This window comes from Zophobas morio, unplaced genomic scaffold, assembly GCF_036711695.1.
Source record: "Zophobas morio isolate AGI-343-1 ecotype UQ-CSIRO unplaced genomic scaffold, CSIRO_AGI_Zmor_V1 ptg000021l, whole genome shotgun sequence".
NCBI classification, from domain to species: domain Eukaryota; kingdom Metazoa; phylum Arthropoda; class Insecta; order Coleoptera; family Tenebrionidae; genus Zophobas; species Zophobas morio.
In genome coordinates, this window is record NW_026972126.1 from 1,683,991 (window position 1) to 1,702,555 (window position 18,565).

The 18,565-nt window shown below is 34.3% G+C and overlaps 2 protein-coding genes and 1 long non-coding RNA gene across 16 annotated transcripts; 2 read left to right on the top strand and 1 right to left on the bottom strand.

The window, feature by feature from the left end:
• Positions 1-9,469: 9,469 nt before the first annotated feature.
• Positions 9,470-12,437, bottom strand: LOC135131909 (uncharacterized). Of its 3 annotated transcripts, none has more exons than XM_064059776.1 (6): positions 11,515-12,437; positions 11,166-11,465; positions 10,043-10,122; positions 9,852-9,986; positions 9,654-9,756; positions 9,470-9,581 (listed from the first exon to the last, which is right to left on the bottom strand). In XM_064059776.1, the coding sequence occupies exons 1-5, from the start codon at positions 11,638-11,640 to the stop codon at positions 9,660-9,662; spliced, it is 738 nt and encodes a 245-aa protein (XP_063915846.1). In that variant the 5' UTR covers positions 11,641-12,437; the 3' UTR covers positions 9,470-9,581; positions 9,654-9,659. The 3 variants fall into 3 exon arrangements, with proteins under 3 accessions (XP_063915846.1, XP_063915845.1, XP_063915844.1); XM_064059775.1 differs by having other exon boundaries at positions 9,470-9,584; XM_064059774.1 differs by lacking the exon at positions 9,470-9,581 and having other exon boundaries at positions 9,608-9,756.
• Positions 10,148-11,178, top strand: LOC135131908 (leucine-rich repeat-containing protein 4B-like). Its single transcript, XM_064059773.1, has one exon. The coding sequence runs from the start codon at positions 10,202-10,204 to the stop codon at positions 11,153-11,155; it is 954 nt and encodes a 317-aa protein (XP_063915843.1). The 5' UTR covers positions 10,148-10,201; the 3' UTR covers positions 11,156-11,178.
• A 767-nt stretch (positions 12,438-13,204) lies between the features above and the next one.
• Positions 13,205-16,409, top strand: LOC135131910 (uncharacterized). 12 transcript variants are annotated; one of them, XR_010280941.1, is made up of 7 exons: positions 13,205-13,537; positions 13,632-14,480; positions 14,724-14,817; positions 14,881-15,061; positions 15,131-15,362; positions 15,538-15,938; positions 15,989-16,409. It is a non-coding gene; the product is annotated as an uncharacterized LOC135131910 (long non-coding RNA). The 12 variants fall into 12 exon arrangements; XR_010280943.1 differs by having other exon boundaries at positions 13,410-13,898; positions 14,185-14,480; XR_010280946.1 differs by having other exon boundaries at positions 13,410-13,750; positions 14,185-14,480.
• Positions 16,410-18,565: the final 2,156 nt, after the last annotated feature.

Consider the following 18,565-nt stretch of genomic DNA (forward strand, 5'->3'; position numbering starts at 1 on the left):
ACACCACTAACGCGTCCAAAACTAAAACAGCACAACTAAATTCAAACTCAAGAACGAACAACTGCATATAAACAGCACGTGTTACGTGATAGTACGCCACTGGAAATCCAAACCCTGTCAGCTGTTGAGTGTAGGTGCGCGGTTGCGTCGGGCTGGCAAATATTGGCGGCTTGTTCAAATAAGATCATAACCGGTGTCTGACCGGGTCTTAAACGATGCCAGAATGGTTACATTGCTAGCATACGGTACGCTCCCTCCGGTCTCTTCTACCTCCGTGTTGTACACTGATTGTACTACCTGGAACCCAAACTTAATTATTACGTCCATTTTCAATCTCAAATACAGCATTTGGCATCTTTAATAACGCTAAACCACGACTTAAGTCGCATAAACAATAATTTAGCACGCGGTAGAGTACTGACGACGAGTTGTTTATCCATGGCCGACTAATATAAAGAATAAAGATTATGGCCTGTCCAAGGGTACCATACGTGCTGCCATCTATTAATAATTAAAAAACGACAAAAGAATTATTAACACTTTTTGAAAGGCACAAAGGCATTCATACCTAAACAAACGACCATTACACGTTTTGAAGTCTCATAATGTTAAATCAAATAAAAATTTTGCTAAATTATTAAGTGTAATTATTAATAGATGGCAGCACGTATGGTACCTCTTGGACAGGCCATAATCTTTATACTAGTCGGCCATGGTTTATCTACCAAATATGCAAAGTTGGCTGCATGAGGGCGCTGATGCAAGATTTATGCTACACGCCTATATAAGTAGTTGTCGGCTAACGAAAACTAATGAAATTAATAATGATAAAAATGTAGTTATTGAAAGTTGAACACTCCAAAAATGTGGTTTCGTATTAATTTCGATAAATGTGGGACATCAGCAAATGCAAATACCAATTTACTCTTATCACTTGGGTGTTGAAAAGAGGTTTTTGACATACTTATTTATGCTCAGTTCTCTCCACAAACCTAAATACTGCGATCACATCACACATACGACTGCAACAACTGAATAATCACTAGGGCCATGCGGTTGAAATTTAAATGCTCCGTATTGCCTCCCACTACGGCAGACCAGTGGCTTGTACCCGATGTTACGTATCGCGAAGAAAATTGTGAGAAAACTAATATGAAGTGAACGTCGTTGATGATTTCGAAATCCACATCCACGAAATAGTAATAATAATGGTTTTAATAATTTTCAAGTGTCGGTCTCGTTGAAAATAAAACTATTTGTGTACATTATCAAAAATAATGCACAATTGGAAAGCGAGAAGAGAGTAAGGCAAGGCTGTAGCCTCCTGCACTGTGGACGGGTAGCGGGGATAAATAAATTTCGACCGCACAGCTCTAATAGTCACAAATACATTTTTGCAATTTAAGGAATGTATTTTAAATTTCGCACTAATTTAAGTCTCCTTCTATCATGATACTACCTATACAGTCCATCTTTTTTAAAAATGGCCATAGTGATTCCCATGTTAAATTTTATACCCCACGTTAACTTATGTTTGAATCAAAATTCAGAGCTGAAATTTTTACTGGATGTAGTATGAATTATCTTTTGTCGATTTTATTAAAAGTCATGCTTTAAATTGTGGTGACCGAATTTAAATCAAAATTTTCGCGCTGAAATTAATTAACAGCGGCGCGAAATCACACTCGAATAATTTGAATTTGAAGAAGAAAAAAAAATTCAATCAAAAAAGGAAATCGTTAAACATAGGCAACCAAATATGCACGTAGCGCTTAGGGGTTAGTTTGTATGATTATTGAGTTAGATTGCAGCACATTGCGCTAGGGAGTTTTTAGTTAGACGGTTGGTTGTTGGTTGATAGAGAAAAACTGCATGGCGTAGATTCATTCTGAATATGCTTGTGTGAGTGTAAATACGTGGTAAGCGCTAGGTTTAAATTAGTTGGTTTGGTAGTTAATAAAACGGGAGGAAGCCTTTGTTTAACAGCAATCAATCGTAACTGACGTCACTCTTGTTGTCCTCAACCCGCGCGGCTAATTTTTGCGACCTTTTTGATCGGAGAAATGCGGACTTCCGGCCGACAGGAAACACGTCCTGTAAATTTATTTCATTGTTTGTAAATTCACCAATCAAGTTAGTTTTTTTTAATAGTCAGCTAGTGCGAACACAGTTTAACAATCAGGATTATTTAAATAAACTATTTGCTAGAAGATTTCATGAAATTCACCTAATCAGGAAAAACACCTTATGTTTAATTACGAATAGGTCTCTGGATGCATATACGTAAGTGTTACATTATAACACTTCTTAATTCTTCACACAAGATTGCTAATAGTTCATTTATGGCAGTTAAACAAGTTCATTATACTGCGAACTGGCGGGGGTTATGATACTTTCTTCCCTTAGGTGGTTATCATCGTTATCATGATTAATTCATCGGGGCATGCCTCACAACGCCACAGATTGATTAATTAATCGAGGCATGCCTTCACAACGCTACAGATTGATTAATTTATCAAGGCATGCCCTCCCGACGCTAGAGATTAATAACATCACCGAGACGCTTTTTCCCTCGGAGCGATGATTGGATATTTCTGTGTTTGTTTATTATGTGTTTTGTTGGGGTAACCAGTTCACGGTATTTTAAACTCTCAAAGTAAATTATTTTTTAAGTAACCAATCATTTAGATCATGATATAATTTGGCATAATGTAAACTCTTTGTTTGAACCATTGATAAATCGTGGCAAGTATTAATCTCATGTAAATTTTGTTAGCTCTGCAAATTTTCACCTCGTACAATATTTCTTTAATCTCACAATTTTAACCTCAGTAATTTTCCTTTGTTGTATAATTTGAATTGAAGGTAAATTTCATGTTCTACAGTTTCAACCTCACATAATATTTCTATTTGTACAAATTCATTTCACACCAGATCTTTTGTTTCATAAATCCTTGCTAAGTTTTGTTCTGTAAATAAGTACTTTGTTGATGAATGTTTCTATCATATAAATGATTTTATTTTCAAACGTCATATAACTGACACTTATATGACGCTTTTACCGGGGTTTAAGTGTCATTTCTATGACACCGTGTTTGAGCGGCGCATAAGTACTACTTATACTCCGCCGGCGTATAAATAACACATTTATACTCCGCCGGAGTATAAATATGTGAAAATCATAGTGGTTGTCAACCATAGTAACCATGGTAATTGAAAACAAAGCAATTCCTTAATGAAGCAAGAAGATAGGAAATAATCATTTAAAAAGAAGATTAATGGTTTGAAAATAAAATATTGTATTTCATTCGGAGTTTAAGTGACTTCATGTTGTAACGGGCTTGGGAGATTTTCAAAATTAACTTTTGTTAATTTATCTTATCTTAATATATATAAATCTCGTGTCACAATGTTTGTCCTCAATGGACTCCTAAACCACTTAACCGATTATAATAAAATTCGCACACCATGTGCAGTTCGATCCAACTTGAGAGATAGGATAGTTTAAATCTCAAATTATAGTCGCAATTTTAATTTATTGCTAATTATTTGTCTGTTATTATTTGACAGTCACAATTATCTGTTAACTCCAAATGATTCTAACAGATGTCGATACCTTTCGACTGGGTTGAGTAAGTAATCAATAGATGGCGCTGCTATGGTAAATCTACGAACGTGTCATATAAGCTACATTTTAACAGCATAATTACCACGTGGTGTTGACGCTATAAAATTAATTAAATTTATTTTGTAGTGAACGTGTCTGTTATTATTTGACAGTCACAATTATCTGTTAACTCCAAATGATTCTAACAGATGTCGATACCTTTCGACTGGGTTGAGTAAGTAATCAATAGATGGCGCTGCTATGGTAAATCTACGAACGTGTCATATAAGCTACATTTTAACAGCATAATTACCACGTGTTGTTGACGCTATAAAATTAATTAAATTTATTTTGTAGTGAACGAAATATTGTGTTCAACGTACTTCCCCTTCAAATCTCAATCCAGTGAATTTGTATACCAACATCAACATTTTCGTCTTTGTTCGTAAATAATTTCATTGTACTAAAGGGTTATAGTAGTAGAAAGTCAAATAAGGAGATCACCATATTTTTTTACAAATACCATCTGTGTGAAAAAGCATAGTGGACTCCGTGACTGATGTTCTCTTATTGTTCCTCTTAGATTGTTTACTATAATGTTATATAACAAAAACTTTAGCCACAGCAACGCGTGGCCGGGTCAGCTAGTTATATATAAAATTGTAAAACTCTTGTCGTGGACCTTGTGCCCGACATATAGTGAAAATATTATTTATTTGTTCGTAGGCTGGTTCGTGATGATGGTAACACATTCTAGTGACTGGACAAAGGGACTACTTCAAGTATATGCATTTTGCTTAAATGAATAATTATATTTATAGTAGCCTGCATAGATATTGTAGCCGTCCATAGAGTCGAAATTTGCGAATAAAAATAAAATAAAACCGGTTCAAACGGAGCCGACGGTGGCTTGCAAATTCTGACATCACTCTGGCACACGTTGCACAGAGACGTATTTAATATTAAATGTCATCTTTTCCGTTATGATATAATCTGTTTCATTTCTTAGCTCAATCTCGTCAATAAAAACGAAGCTCTGTTCACTGTAAACAAGTTGTGGTATGGTATATTCATCGTTGCGGAGGTAGGTGGAGCGAAAAACCTGATCATCTTAGCAGCAAACGCGGGTATAAACTAGTCCACGTGGACTGTTTGTTTCCTGTCATATTTTAGTTTGCTTGAACCAATTGCGTTGCACCAAACGGTTATTACACTTGTTGAAATACATTTTCACACTTCCATCTTTCTCTAGATCGTGGGTTTCGTAGCTGTGTGACAAATCGTTTGTCGTAGATAGAAAATAGTAAGATTACAGTGACCCTAAGATTTTGTGCAATCGGTCTTAAATACACCCCTGTGTGATACGACGCGTGCCGTAGTGACAGAACTTGCAAGCGGTCGTCGGCTCCGTTTGAGCCGGTTTTATTTTATTTTTATTCGCAAATTTCGACTCTATGGACGGCTACAATATCTATGCAGGCTACTATAATTTAGAAATGAGTATGTACAAAAGAGATTTAGTCATATGAGAATAATTTGGTATAACAATAAATTGTAGTGTAGTTTAATATGCAAATATAATTATCAGAAAATGAACTTCAGTATTAAAACATTTTTAAATAAATTCAAGAAAACCTTATAAATTTGAAACTAAATCTTTGAAAGCATAATAAAACAAACATTTAAAAAAAATCTAAAACAAAAATATAACAAAACTTAAAATTGGTACCATAACTCAAAATTTGTAACAACTCAAACATTTGTAACAAATCAAAAATTTGGTAACAACTGAAAAATTTAGTAACAACTGAAAAATTTGGTAACAACTGAAAAATTTGGTAACAACTGAAAAATTTGGTAAGGAACATTATAGTAGTTGCGTGGTCAGCGTTCATCAAACAATATAACTGTTTAACTAATAATTTCAATGCAAATTAATCTTTAAAAATAGATCTAAATCTCAAAACGTTATCCAATCGAGAATACAAAGGGCGATTTATCATCAAAATTAAATTGAACTTTAAAAATATTAATAAAAACAAAACTTTGAACTTTTTAAGAAATCGTGCACATTTTTGGAGATTTTAACACTTACCCCCTTGTGTCACAACACAAACATACACTAAACAGGCAACTGGCTAGAGGACTCTGGTCTTTTTTGGATCTTTCGATGTTTTATAAGTAAAGACCCCTCCAAAGGAGTTGTTTTCGCAAAATTGTTTACAAGTTACCAGTTTATTTGGGGAGTCGTAAAAGTATTTGTGTTTCCACCAAATTAGGCTTAATTAACTATAATATGAAGATTTTTAGTGGCAAAATGTGCTTTTTGTTAAAATTAACAAATTTAAACCATGAAATTATAAAACTGGACAAAGACATCGTGTCCAGCCAAACGGCGCCAATATTTAACTGTGAAATTATAAACCTTGATTAGAATGGTGTGAAATCATAAAATCCAAGTTTCACAAGGACAACCTTGATTTTTACGACAATGACGATTGTTCTGATTCATACCAACATCTCCAAAAATAAGTAAATTTATCGCCCGTTACAATGTGACTCGTATGGACTTAATTCGCCTTGCTATCGCTCGGCGTTTAATCGTCCATACTCGACACATAAAGTATCACTTAAACTCCTAATAAAATAAATATCTATAACGTCCCATCTTTAATGTCACATAAGAATTATTTGTTGTTTAAAATTTCACAAGATTGTATGGCGAATTTAACTATTGTTTATTGCTCTTTGAAACTTTAACACTTGTTCAGTTGTTGTTAATATCAGAGTTATAAGAGAATGAATATTTTAAAATTGAATTGAGGTTAAATGACACAGAAAACCTGGCAGAAGCGAAGTTCGGTTCCTAGTCGAGCTGGCAAGATTTATCGTGCCACCTGTACAAGTCCACAGGTTTGGATAGATTCAGGGGCGGCCGCCGATGTTGTAAATTTCTCGACTTGGACCAATAGTCGAGATCTCTTGCGGGTCGGACGACCGTAATGGCCTAGTTCCGCATGACATGTTCGTAATGGAGATATGCCTGTGGGGTAGGCTTTGCGATAGATAGAATCACCGTCGTGGGAGGAGAACAGCTCCAGACCGGTAGCCCCAAACTCCGCTTGTGTTACAACACCCCAGGGGTACTTTGGTTGTGCTCCTGTTAACTGCCGTAACTTAAAAAAAAAATCTGCCGCCACACGCCTGTAATAACTTGTGTATTTGCATCCCGTTACTTGATTCAGTTTTTGCTTTGTTTTATTAAATTTGTGATATTCAAATATTTGCATTGATTCCAAACAGATGTATAGAATTTTGCGTTTGTTCGTTTTTCAAATGCGTATGTCTGTCAATTCGCGAGTGTTTTCTTTCATATATCATAAGGTGTTTGAAATGTAATATTTCGGTGAATAAAACCCCAGGGGGATTTTGGGAATGAAGACCGATGACGCCTTGACCCTGCGGAGTCGCCAGAAGGGCAAGTTGAGTCCCTTTCGCTCTTCGTTTCTTTTCCTCCTAAGGAAGGATTTCGACCTCCCTAATTTTGTCTATTATTTCTTGCGCTCTCAACTCACATGCAGTATATGCTCACTTGTATGAAAGAACGTCTTCCCGCCATTTTTCAAAAACAAAAAAAAAACACACAACGTAGGTTCCTATTTGTTAGACTATCACAGCCAAGGCCAAACTTTGAATTTTTTAATTTTTCGCGGGCCTTTCAAACTTTTCAAGGTCAATTTAAAGGCGGCAAGTTTGGGTTATCACAAAATTAAAGGATATTTCTTTAAAAATATAAAAATATTTGGATATCTTTGCCGCTAATATTGTAGACAGCCATGTAAAAGCAGACATTTAACTGACGTTTCTAAAATTTGATTACTCGTTGTTACTCGTTCGATTACTGGTTTTTAGTGAGCGAAATTCGTCAACATGCCGCAGTACACAATTAAAGAAAATATAGAAATGGTCATTGATGGATACATTAAAGCCTTATCGACAACACAGAAACAATTTTTAGTTTTTAAAGCACAAATTAATAAATTATACCGCAAAAAGTGGCAGTGAAAATGAAAGTCGAACCCTCAGGCTATTTTCTCCGCAAAAATTATCTCTGGGTTTTCACCCTAACAAAAGTTAACATGGGGTCTAAACTTTCACGGAATCCCTATGGCCGCTTTTAAAAAAGATGCACTGTATATATTTTTTTCTAAAATGTAACGTCATAAATAACAGAAAAATGTCATTTTGACAAATGTGAAAATAAAAAAACTGCGTTTCAAAGCGAGGATTTAATAAATCAAAAGCAGTAAATGATAATAGTTATTTATCTTATTAGTGGGATAGAGCCATTATTACAGCACTACGAGTGTGAAGATTGCAGAAGACGAGGTCGTTAGACCGAGTCATCTGTAATCACACGAGTTGCTGTAATATGCTCTAGCCCACGTATGAAATACAAAACTTTATCTACAACTGCCCAAAAATGAAAAAGAAAAAAAGCCGATTAAATTTTTTTATTAATTAAAAATCAAGAATCAAGAGAATTTTTGCAGTGTTATGACAACCGCTCAAATTTGTTGTAAACAACGCGTCAGTTTTTAGAAAAAAAATGTTGTTCAATCGAGAAATGAGTGATTCTGAAGCAGAAAGCTTGCCTTTCGAAACAGAAGAAGCTGCAACAAACCTAGTGTCTTCATTGTTCCCTGATAAATCAAAAACTAAATACGAAAAACGGTTCACTGACTGGTGTGCATCCAAGAAAATAAATCATGAAGCAAGATAGAAGGTGCTGTTGCCATTTTTTGAAGATTTGTCGAAAAGTTATAAATGCAGCAGCCTTTGGGCTGTATGTGAAGGTACTGAAGGTTATATCGACACTTCGATTGAAAACAAGAAAAAGACCGCTTCTGATATTCTTGGAGGTGATCCTGGAGCCAGAACAAGTACGGCCAGTAGCTACAACCGAGATTCAAGCATTGTTAGAAGAGAAATCTTAAATACTGGAGCTGTAACAAACATTTTGTTAACAAAACCTAAGCATTATGGACAAAGACACAAATAATTTCATTTCATCTGGTATTAATATCAGTAATTGTAAGAAATGCATTATCGACGTGTATAGCAAATAAGTTAAGAATTAATCAATGTAATTTGTTGTAATTTACATGTTAATAAAATTCAACTAAGAAGTGGAGACCTTCATTACACCACTAGTGGTGTAATCTTTCTATTACACCACTAGTGGAATAAGAGGGTTTATTACTCAACTCAAACAGTGCCGAATGAGTTGTGTAATAAGGCCTTTATAAAGCAGTTGTAGATAAAAATTGTTAAATTGTTCATGCTTCATTATTATGCAATAAGAGAAGATTAATAGATCCAACTTCTTCAAGAAATTAATGCGTATTTTTAAATCAAGATTACCATTGCTATGTATCAATGTTAAAATATGTACAGTCATCAAAATTGATTGAGAAAGTTGGTACTCCTTGTTTTTGCCGTGAAGTTTGTCAACCTTATGACAGATTTGTTTAAGATTATGTGGCAATGAATTCAGTGGCGTGACAAGAAAACTAGGGGTTGATAGTCGAACTTACCTGAATTAGTTGCGGGTACGAAAGTTACCTACTTGCAAAGTTGCGAACGGTTTTAACGTTTGTACGAATCGCTTTGGTCGATGCGCACACTATACCTACCTTGTTGCTACTCGCATCTTTGCGAACAAATCTTAAATTCCAAACTTCAAATCTGACAACTAATATTTTTTCCCAAAAAAAAAAAATCGAAAAAAAGACGCCACTGAGTTTTGAAATTTGAAACTTGAAACTTCAAATCTAGCAGTTAATATTTTTATACAACTAATTAATAAACCAAATTTATTCAAGTTCAGGTTCACAAACTCTCTCAATCAATTTTGATGACCCTGTTATGTTACTGTTACATGACGCAATTGATCACGTCAAAATTCCATTATCTGCTGGAGGAAAAACAAAAACACAAGACATTAAAAATCACTTTATAAAAATAGAAAAAATCACATAATTACCAGAACTTAATATGTAGATCTGACTTCAGATCTAAGTTGAAACATTTGCATAGTGAATACACTTGTAAATAATCTTTTGTGATACATCTGTTTGATATCAAATCTAAAAAAAAAAAAAATGCACTAAATAAACAACTTGCACACAATTATTTTTTTTAATGTCTTTTATTGAATTGAAATGAATTTTAAATATATTACCCTGCATTCGCAAATAACTGTCTAGCTTCTTCTTGGCATTCCGTGATGACTAGCTCCATATAATTAAATCTATTAATTCTACTCCAATTCTGCGCAGTTTGAGTTAATAATAATCCTATACCTTTCTTACGATATCTAAAATGTAAACATGTAGTTGGAGGGTTGTAGTTTTACATATCATCGTTAAATACCGTACATCCACTGCTAACCTAAATAACCACGACCATTCTTCAGATAAATTGTGTTTCATCACAGCACAAGTACCCACTATCTACAAATAAAAACAAAAACATCATTACATTGATAAAAATAATCTCTCTCACAATTAGTAGAAATTGTGTGAAAGCAAAATGAAGCATATATGGCAGTCCAGCGCAGTTCAGTTAATAGTTGTTATAACGTTAAATCAAATACAATGCCAACACTTTAACTACATCGACATTAAAATTTACAAAAGCAACAGAACAATTTTAGTATCATTTGCCGATGAGATAAATCATGAAACTGAAGCAACTGAAATTTCAATTGAAGGTCAAAATCTCACGACTCTAAAAGAAGGAACTTTCAACGATCTCTTGCAACTGAAAATACTCAAAATTCAAGACTGTGGTTTAGAAGACATTCAAGACGGTACATTTAACAATCTTCCAAATCTACAAGTGCTCAACTTGAACCATAATGTTTTGAGAACCATACATAGAGATACATTCAAAGATCTAAGTATTACAAGGCTATACTTAGCTTGTAATGCAATTGAATCATTTGAGAAAGATGCTTTCCATGATATAAAATATTTAGAAGTTCTTGATTTAAGTCAAAACAGACTTAAAAATCTTCACTCTCACATGTTCAAAGGTACAACATTTTTAAGGCAAGTAAATTTTAGTTTCAACAAATTAGAAAGAATACCTCATGAATGTTTTTTACATGGATTTGTCAATATTATAACTGGACAAGACTCATACATTGATTTAAGTGATAACCTACTCACCTACTTAAATGAGAAATCTCTGGAAGGCATTTACAATATCAAAAACTTATATCTACAAAATAACGTTTTGGAGCAAATAAACTCCAATGTTTTTGATGCAATAAGTTACATTGAAGACGTTAATTTCGAAAATAACAATCTCACTACTCTAAGCAACAGCATTCTTAACCATTTGAAATCAACGAAGTATGTTAGGTTATCAGGAAATCCCTGGAATTGTAATTTTGTTAAGAAATTTGATCAGTGGTGTAAAAATAACAATAAAACCAATACCCTTGAGTACTATGTGATAGATGAATGTAATAGTTCATAAATAAACTTACAGTTTTTCTATAATTTCCAACATTTATTCCTTCATCGCCGACTTTTTCTTCCGGAACAACTCTGTAGAAACAATTTTGTGGTGTATCAGAAAAAAAAAATGGTTCATACGCTTCAGCCACCCAACACTGCAAAGACCTTTTACTATGTGTTGATTCTGCTGCTTTCATTAAAATAGTGCCATAAATTAAAATGTACAGCATAATCAAAACTATCGGTATTGAAAACAAGCAATACTGAAGAGGAACTCCCATAAAAATAAACATAAAGGCTGCTAATAAAACAATAGCTTGAAACGTTACCTACAACAACTTTCATTAGTAACTTACATAAATCTTCATTTACACTCACTTCGTTAAAAAGAGCTGCTACAAAAGCTTTCGATACATTTGAGAGATATGCTTTTCTAACCAGTTCAGAAATAAAGGGCATATCATTTTGTTGAGATTCTCTTATTACTATGTAATACATTGTCATTAAAAAGTAAATCGGAGTTCCAAGCTTCTATACTTGACGTAAAAAATTAAAAACAGAAAAAGAAATATTTACTATTTGGGGTTATAGTTTTGACAACTGACTACACTGATTTTTGACAGACGCCAGACGGCACAATAATCACACGACAAAATGACACAACAGCACAACACAATTTTCAAGTGCGCTTTATTAGCTAATAAAGAAAATCATGAAATTGGGTATAATGTATGTAATACTGTCATTACATATTAGTTTGGGGGCCCCCTTAAGGTAAGGACTGGCAAATGGCAAGCATTCCAAGCGTACAGGTTGGTGTATTTGTATCAACTGGGACATTTTTTGTTGAAATTTTACAAAGGGCACTTCACGATTTCGCACAAACTGTTTGCGCAAAACTCTTCTACATCACCCCCTAATCACGTTGCTTACGTTCAAAAGTTGTGTCAGAAAAAAATATTTAGTGTTCGCCTTATGGTTTGCACCCTATTAGTTACGCCACATGTAGGCAACCAACTATACACATAGTTGAACCAACACGTTGAACTTGCAGAAATTCCAAATTGGATGGGCAGATTCGGTCATCACTCACTACGAACGGATCGTTCATCGTTCGGTCCTTACGAAGACCCGGTCGTCAAATGTCGTTCATTTCGTTCATTTCGTTCATTTCGTTCACTTCGTTCACCGTTCACTTCGTTCTTAATCATTCAAGGCTCAGGGATCTATTGATGAATCATTCGGTCTTTCGGCTCTTCGGTCAATGGTCTTAGTTTCCCTTTTGCTTGAATCTGATCACTTTATAGGGAAGGTCATGCTCAGAACTATCGCATAGGTATTCGGAAAAAAAAACCGGCCCATTGCTGTCTTTTTTTTTCGAATACTGCATTGTGTGATACGTCAAATTAAATCGTTTGAAATATACTATGATCTGATTCGAAAAATTAATGATTTAACGTTTATTTGGTTTTGTCTACATTTAATTTTTTTTAATGCCTCCCATTTTCTTAGAGATTCATGTAACGATTTTTTTCTGAATTCTGTGATGTATAAATAATAATTTAATATTTAAAAAAAGTAACTTGAATTTGTGGACGCAAATAATTGTGTTAATAAATACATCAATAGCACTTTTGACACAGTAAATTAAATTCGTTTTTATCACAGCTTCCAAGCAACTTTTGAGTAAAATATGGCATATGCTAAATCAAAGAATTAAAAAAAACCTAGAAGAATCTCTAAACAATGTATACGGTGTATTAAAAAAAAAGTTGAATGTCATAGACAAAAACAAATGAACGTTAAATGTTAAATATTCTTAATTAATCAGGTCGTAGCATATTTAAAACGATTTAATCTGACGTCACACAATCCTGTATTCTAAAAAAATAACACGGATTTTTTTTTATTAATAATCATTACAATAGTAATAATAATTCTTAATTTACATTTATTTATTTATTTAGTTTCTAATGTTCAGTCGTTTATGAACATTGTATATAAGTTATCGTCATAAATTGTCATTTTTGTTCCCGGTTCCTAATTTAAATTCATACTACTGGAATTAATCTGTCTGGAAAACTTACGTTCTTAGTTAATTCCATAAATAGCATAGCATGTGCTCCTAGTATTGGATACAGAACATAGAACTGTGCTGATGCCATGATTCAAAGATCCAACGAAACCAAGATCCAGTCGAGACAATGTGAACGGTGAACGAGTGAACGAGTGAACGAAATGAACGAAAGAACGACTAGTTTGCGTTGGGAACGATTTCGGTCACAATGTTCATTCGAACGACCCGTTCAATTTGATTCGTTCGTTCGCGAACGACACATCTCTAATTCCAATATTTCCAATGACTAAATGATCCACGGAGCAAGAAGTGCCACGTTTAGGGGTATGTTTGTAATGGGGTGCAGGGCGCGAAGCGCCCTGCTTTCACTAAAAACCCGACATTACACGTACGCGTGTTGTTGACTATAAAAAGTTAGGTTATGTTGGAAATGGAAACGCATTGACCGATTGGAAACGGCTTCCCATTGAAGAGTGTACAAATGGGAAATTTAACAATTTTTTGTGGCAAAAGTAAGCATTTCCACAACATTCGAAGGTGAGGAACGTGTTCAGGAGGTGCTGTAGAAGAGTTGTGTGCAAACAGTTTGTGCGAAATCGTGAAGTGCCCTTTGTAAAATTTTACCCTTTCCTCCATGGCTTTACGCTCACTTTCAGTTTTAAAAAACACAGCTCATCCATTGAAAGTACGTATGTAACCAATGTTAGGTGCGTAAAAAATACACCTGTCACACCTGGTTTTGTACTTTTGTAGAACAAGAAATTCCAGAGTAGTTGGAATGAAGTTAATGAACATATTAGGTTTTCTTCTGCATAACATAAGATGATATTAAATTTAACTTCTTGTATTCAGTCAAAACATAATTTGTTCTATTTGATTTGTGGTGTTTATATTTTTGTGTACTATTTTACAACAATAATTATTTTGAAACAAGTTAACATTTACTTTTTAAGGTGATGTTATCGGTTTAGTTTTCAGTGAATTTACAGTAGATTTTGTTTCACAAATACTAGACAACTAGTTGGAATCTGACAACACCACCTAGAAACAAGGCCTGTGCGCAGAAACAAGATGGCGGAAATAGAAGGTTTGTTTACGTTTGGAAAATTCGACGTCGAAGCCGCATAAAATGTTACTGCAAGAAATAGAAAAGTATTTATTTAGATTATACGCTTCAAATGACATAAAATTACCGGATAATTGGAGTTGCAGCAAATAGTTCGGCAAAATCTGATGTTGTTAATGTCTTTTACCTCTCTTCAAAGAGGTTAGTTGTGTCTTTATATTTACATTATTTTTGTTTTTGCAGTAATTGTTTAGCAAAATGTTGGTCGTGCAACTGATTATAATCTTTTTTATAGCAAATGTATCGTGTTTTTGACAGTTGTGCCCCAAAAAAAAGTCAGTATCTGACATGTTTTCAAATGTCACATTTCGAACAAATTGTTTTTGATTTATTTCAGACAAAAAAAGTTCTTCGTTCGCTAAAAGTTTTTCCACGGTTTTGTAGGTGTATGCACAAATCGTCACAACATCTTCTGTGGGATAACATAAACCACCTCTATCGCTGACATCAATTAAGCTGTAGTCTAGGTTTTCAAAAGGTAGTCTATTATTATTGGTAATTAAAAATTCCTCACAGTAACCACAAGTAAATTTCTTTTTAGCGACGTAAGAAGCATAGCCCGCAATAAATGTTAGAATGGGCCAAGTAGAATCTGGAATTTCATCTAAGTCGCTGTTGTTCACAAGAGCTTCAAAGAAAAAAGCAGAACTATCATAGCCTTTAATATCGTTATCGTCAGCACTGGTACTAGAGTTGAGTACATCTTGTGCAGAGATTTGCAGGTGAACGTTCTCTGATTTAATTAACAAAGGTGCAAGACTTTGCATCCTAATTTTCTTCTCATTTTCCAGCACTTGCCGAAGACTAATTTGATAGTGGCTTCCTGAATATTGTCTGTATTTTCCAAACCGCTCCTCCAACTTATCAGTTTGAATTTTTCCACAAAGGAAGAAATTAAAATCTAGATGATGTAGACAATATTCTGAAAGTTTGATCAGTCCAGACACAGATTGAGATATGGCATGATGGGTTTCTTTTGTTAATTTGCCATCTTCAAACGTTTTCCAGTGATCCAGCCACAATGTAAATTTATTTAAGAACTCATAAATTTGGGTTGAGTTTTTTGTCAATGGTTCTTGGAAGATGTTTCTAGATCTTTTGCCCTTTAATAAAGTTTTTGTGTTGACAATATCCCACCATTGACAAAAAATTTGTAGATAAATGGCAGTGTCTTCAAAACTTATCAAATTTTTTCTAGGCCCAAACTGTCTGAGAGCTGTTACGATCGATTGGTTGAACACCTGAAGAACAAGTTTTACATTTTGTCTCTCAATCGTAGTGGGAAAAAGTGCCTTCAAGGACAGTGTATAACCATACTTGAGCAGATTATCTTTTTCTACCAGATGTAAAGTTCTTACTGCCTCAAACCGTGCTTCCCTTTTTATGGAAAAGTCATCAAAATCGGGATATACCATTATTTGGCCATTTTTTTGGTTCAGCCAATTGTTCCGGATGTTTTTCAAAATGTGCACTGTGTCAATAATGAAAAAAAGTGGTCGGTCATTATCTGCAGGGTGTTTATAGCTCTCACAAATTTGTGGTGGATTTGAAAAGAAACTCATTGCCTTCCTGTTTATGGCGTTGTTATCAGTGACCACAGTTACTACTTTAAAGCCCATGTTTTCTAATTCTAATATAATTTTTTGTAGAAAACCATGCAAAACTTCGGCCGTCAATCTACACGCTGGTAAAATATGTGCAACATCTTTATAACTTGATCGTATTGCACTTAACATGAAAACGTGAGCAGTAGTAGCACAATCTGCGCTGTTGTAAGACTTCCCCACAACAGTACCACCTTTGTAGTCCATATATGGTTTGATATGGATTTCATCCAATAATATTGCAACAATTTTGTCATTTTCATTTAGGAATTGCTGTTTCATTTTTATATAATGAAGAAAGTGGGCATTGTGCTGTTCTAATTGTGGATCTCCAGAAAATTTTGAACAAACTCTTCTTATTGTTGTTGAAGATGGAAGTATTAAATTTCCTGAATTTTGTATAAACTTATAACAATGTGGCGAAATTGAGTGTATTAAACTAGAAAATAAAACAGTTTCCCATGAATATCTGTGTCGGTTTTTTGAAGTTTTCAATAAATTCACTTGATCAGTTATGAATTTTATTGTATTGTGTGTCTCTGGTGGCAATTCAGACAACAAACTATTTAATGTTTTATTAACTAAGTTCAGTTTTTCATCAACACCCTTATCTATTGGGTCAGTCAATGATTTTGCAATTTCCTTTAGTCCATTTTCTAACTGAACTGCATTGGTCAAAGGCGAGAAAAAATTTAAAATGCTGCTTTCAACACTACCATGTAATAATATTAATTTCAATTCGTTTGAAATTTTCAAGCCACACTTTAACTCGGAAGAATTAGCATCTTCCAAAATGAAAAACAGAAAAATTGCTTCGGGCTTAAATGAGGCGGTCCAATCTGATAGGGGATGTTTTGTCAAAAAATTAGTCACATCAGCAATATTGGAAAAGGTTCTCTCCTTCCAATATATTTCTTCAGAGGCAATGCTGGTTGCGATTGCTGACTGTAGCATTTCGCATTCCAGCCTCTGTCGTTTTCTCTCTGGAGAAATTCTTTTTGGAGGAATTTTTTGAAAGGATGATCTTGAAGGGAGGGAAATAGGTGTTACATCTAGAAATAAGGAAATATTGAGGAATAGATGAACGTTTGAGATTAGGTTGGTTCTAAGAGCAGAAAATGGATTTTGGAAAATTTTGGTTATGGAAAGTTTTATCGAAAACTCACCTTTTCTTAAACGAGGGCGATCTAAGGGTACTGCCATTAACTGGCCGGTTTCCTCACTATAAACTTCTTCACTTCTTTTTACATCCCCTTCTTGAAAATGAAGTTCACATACCTAATAATAATAAATATTCCATTTGATCATTTGTAAGTTTATATTAACGCTTCTCTTGTACCGTACCCTATAATTTTTAATATTTTTATTCAGCAAATCCTTACGGCCTAATCGGTGTAGCCATTCGTTTTTCCGACTTTCCTCTTTTGGAAAGGAAAACAACGTTTTCTGGTCTTTACACTGATTGACACAACACTTAAAAGGCATTGTTCACTTAAAATTACAACGAGTAACAAATCAAATACACAAAAACACAAAACGAAAAACAATTATTCACAAAAGAAAACAAATACAATAAAAATATACCACAATTTCAAATTCAAAAATCTTGCTTTTGCGCAGCTGCAGCTTGACGGCGATGGGTTGACGCTGTCTAGAAACCTACTATTGACGCCATCTTGACAGATCAATTCTTTAGTGGCAAGGCCTTGTTTCTAGGTGGCGTTGAATCTGAACCCAATTTTTTTTTTACAATATCTTTGATATGCTATTAGTGTCCGGAACTTATAAAATTGGAGAAAAAATTACCTGTTTTGCTCTAATAAAATCGCAAATATGCTCAAAATCACACTAATATTAGGTCCGACCACGGTTGTAGAATAGATAGGTTGATACACTAGCATACATTTGCATATCCCTGGTCAGCGACGCCAATTGCCGATCGCGTCGCCTGGTTTTTGACGTTTTAGGGACACAGAACTCTATAGGCATCTGTCTATAACCGATGTAATTAATAAAAGAAATCGTACTTATCGACTCCGATCAAATGTCATTTACAAATTTTGCATTGTTCATAAAGCAATGTAAACGAAAATCCCCAAAATAACTAGAATGATTTCCGCTCGACAAGGTAGAGGCGCTAGCTGTATGTGTCCTTTCCATGGATATAGGGATCGAAAAGAAGCGTCGCCATCCCAAGCCATTAGTGTACAAACCTATCTATTCTACAACCGTGGGTCCGACTGTGCCGACCATAGTTATAAAATTCACATTAAAGTAAGTCAAAGTGTTTACTATGATATTTCAAACAGAAAAAAAAAATGCTCGATTTGTAAAACTTCATAATTTTGATTTAAAACTGATCATGTTTGAAGCTTTATTTTATCCGTCCCATTTGCTGTCTCTTACTGCGGTCTCTCTCGGATCGGGGTATAACACCCACCGAACGTTCTTGGACCGATGGGATAATTTATTACTTCCGACATCTTTTCGGTGACAAATTTAATCTTTGCAGAAATTTACTTCAGTGTAGTTAGTGAACTCGTTGTGACCATTGAAATATATAAAGAGTAAATTTTGAAATGGGACGAAAGTCGAAGATTCCACTTTCAAAGCCACGAAAAA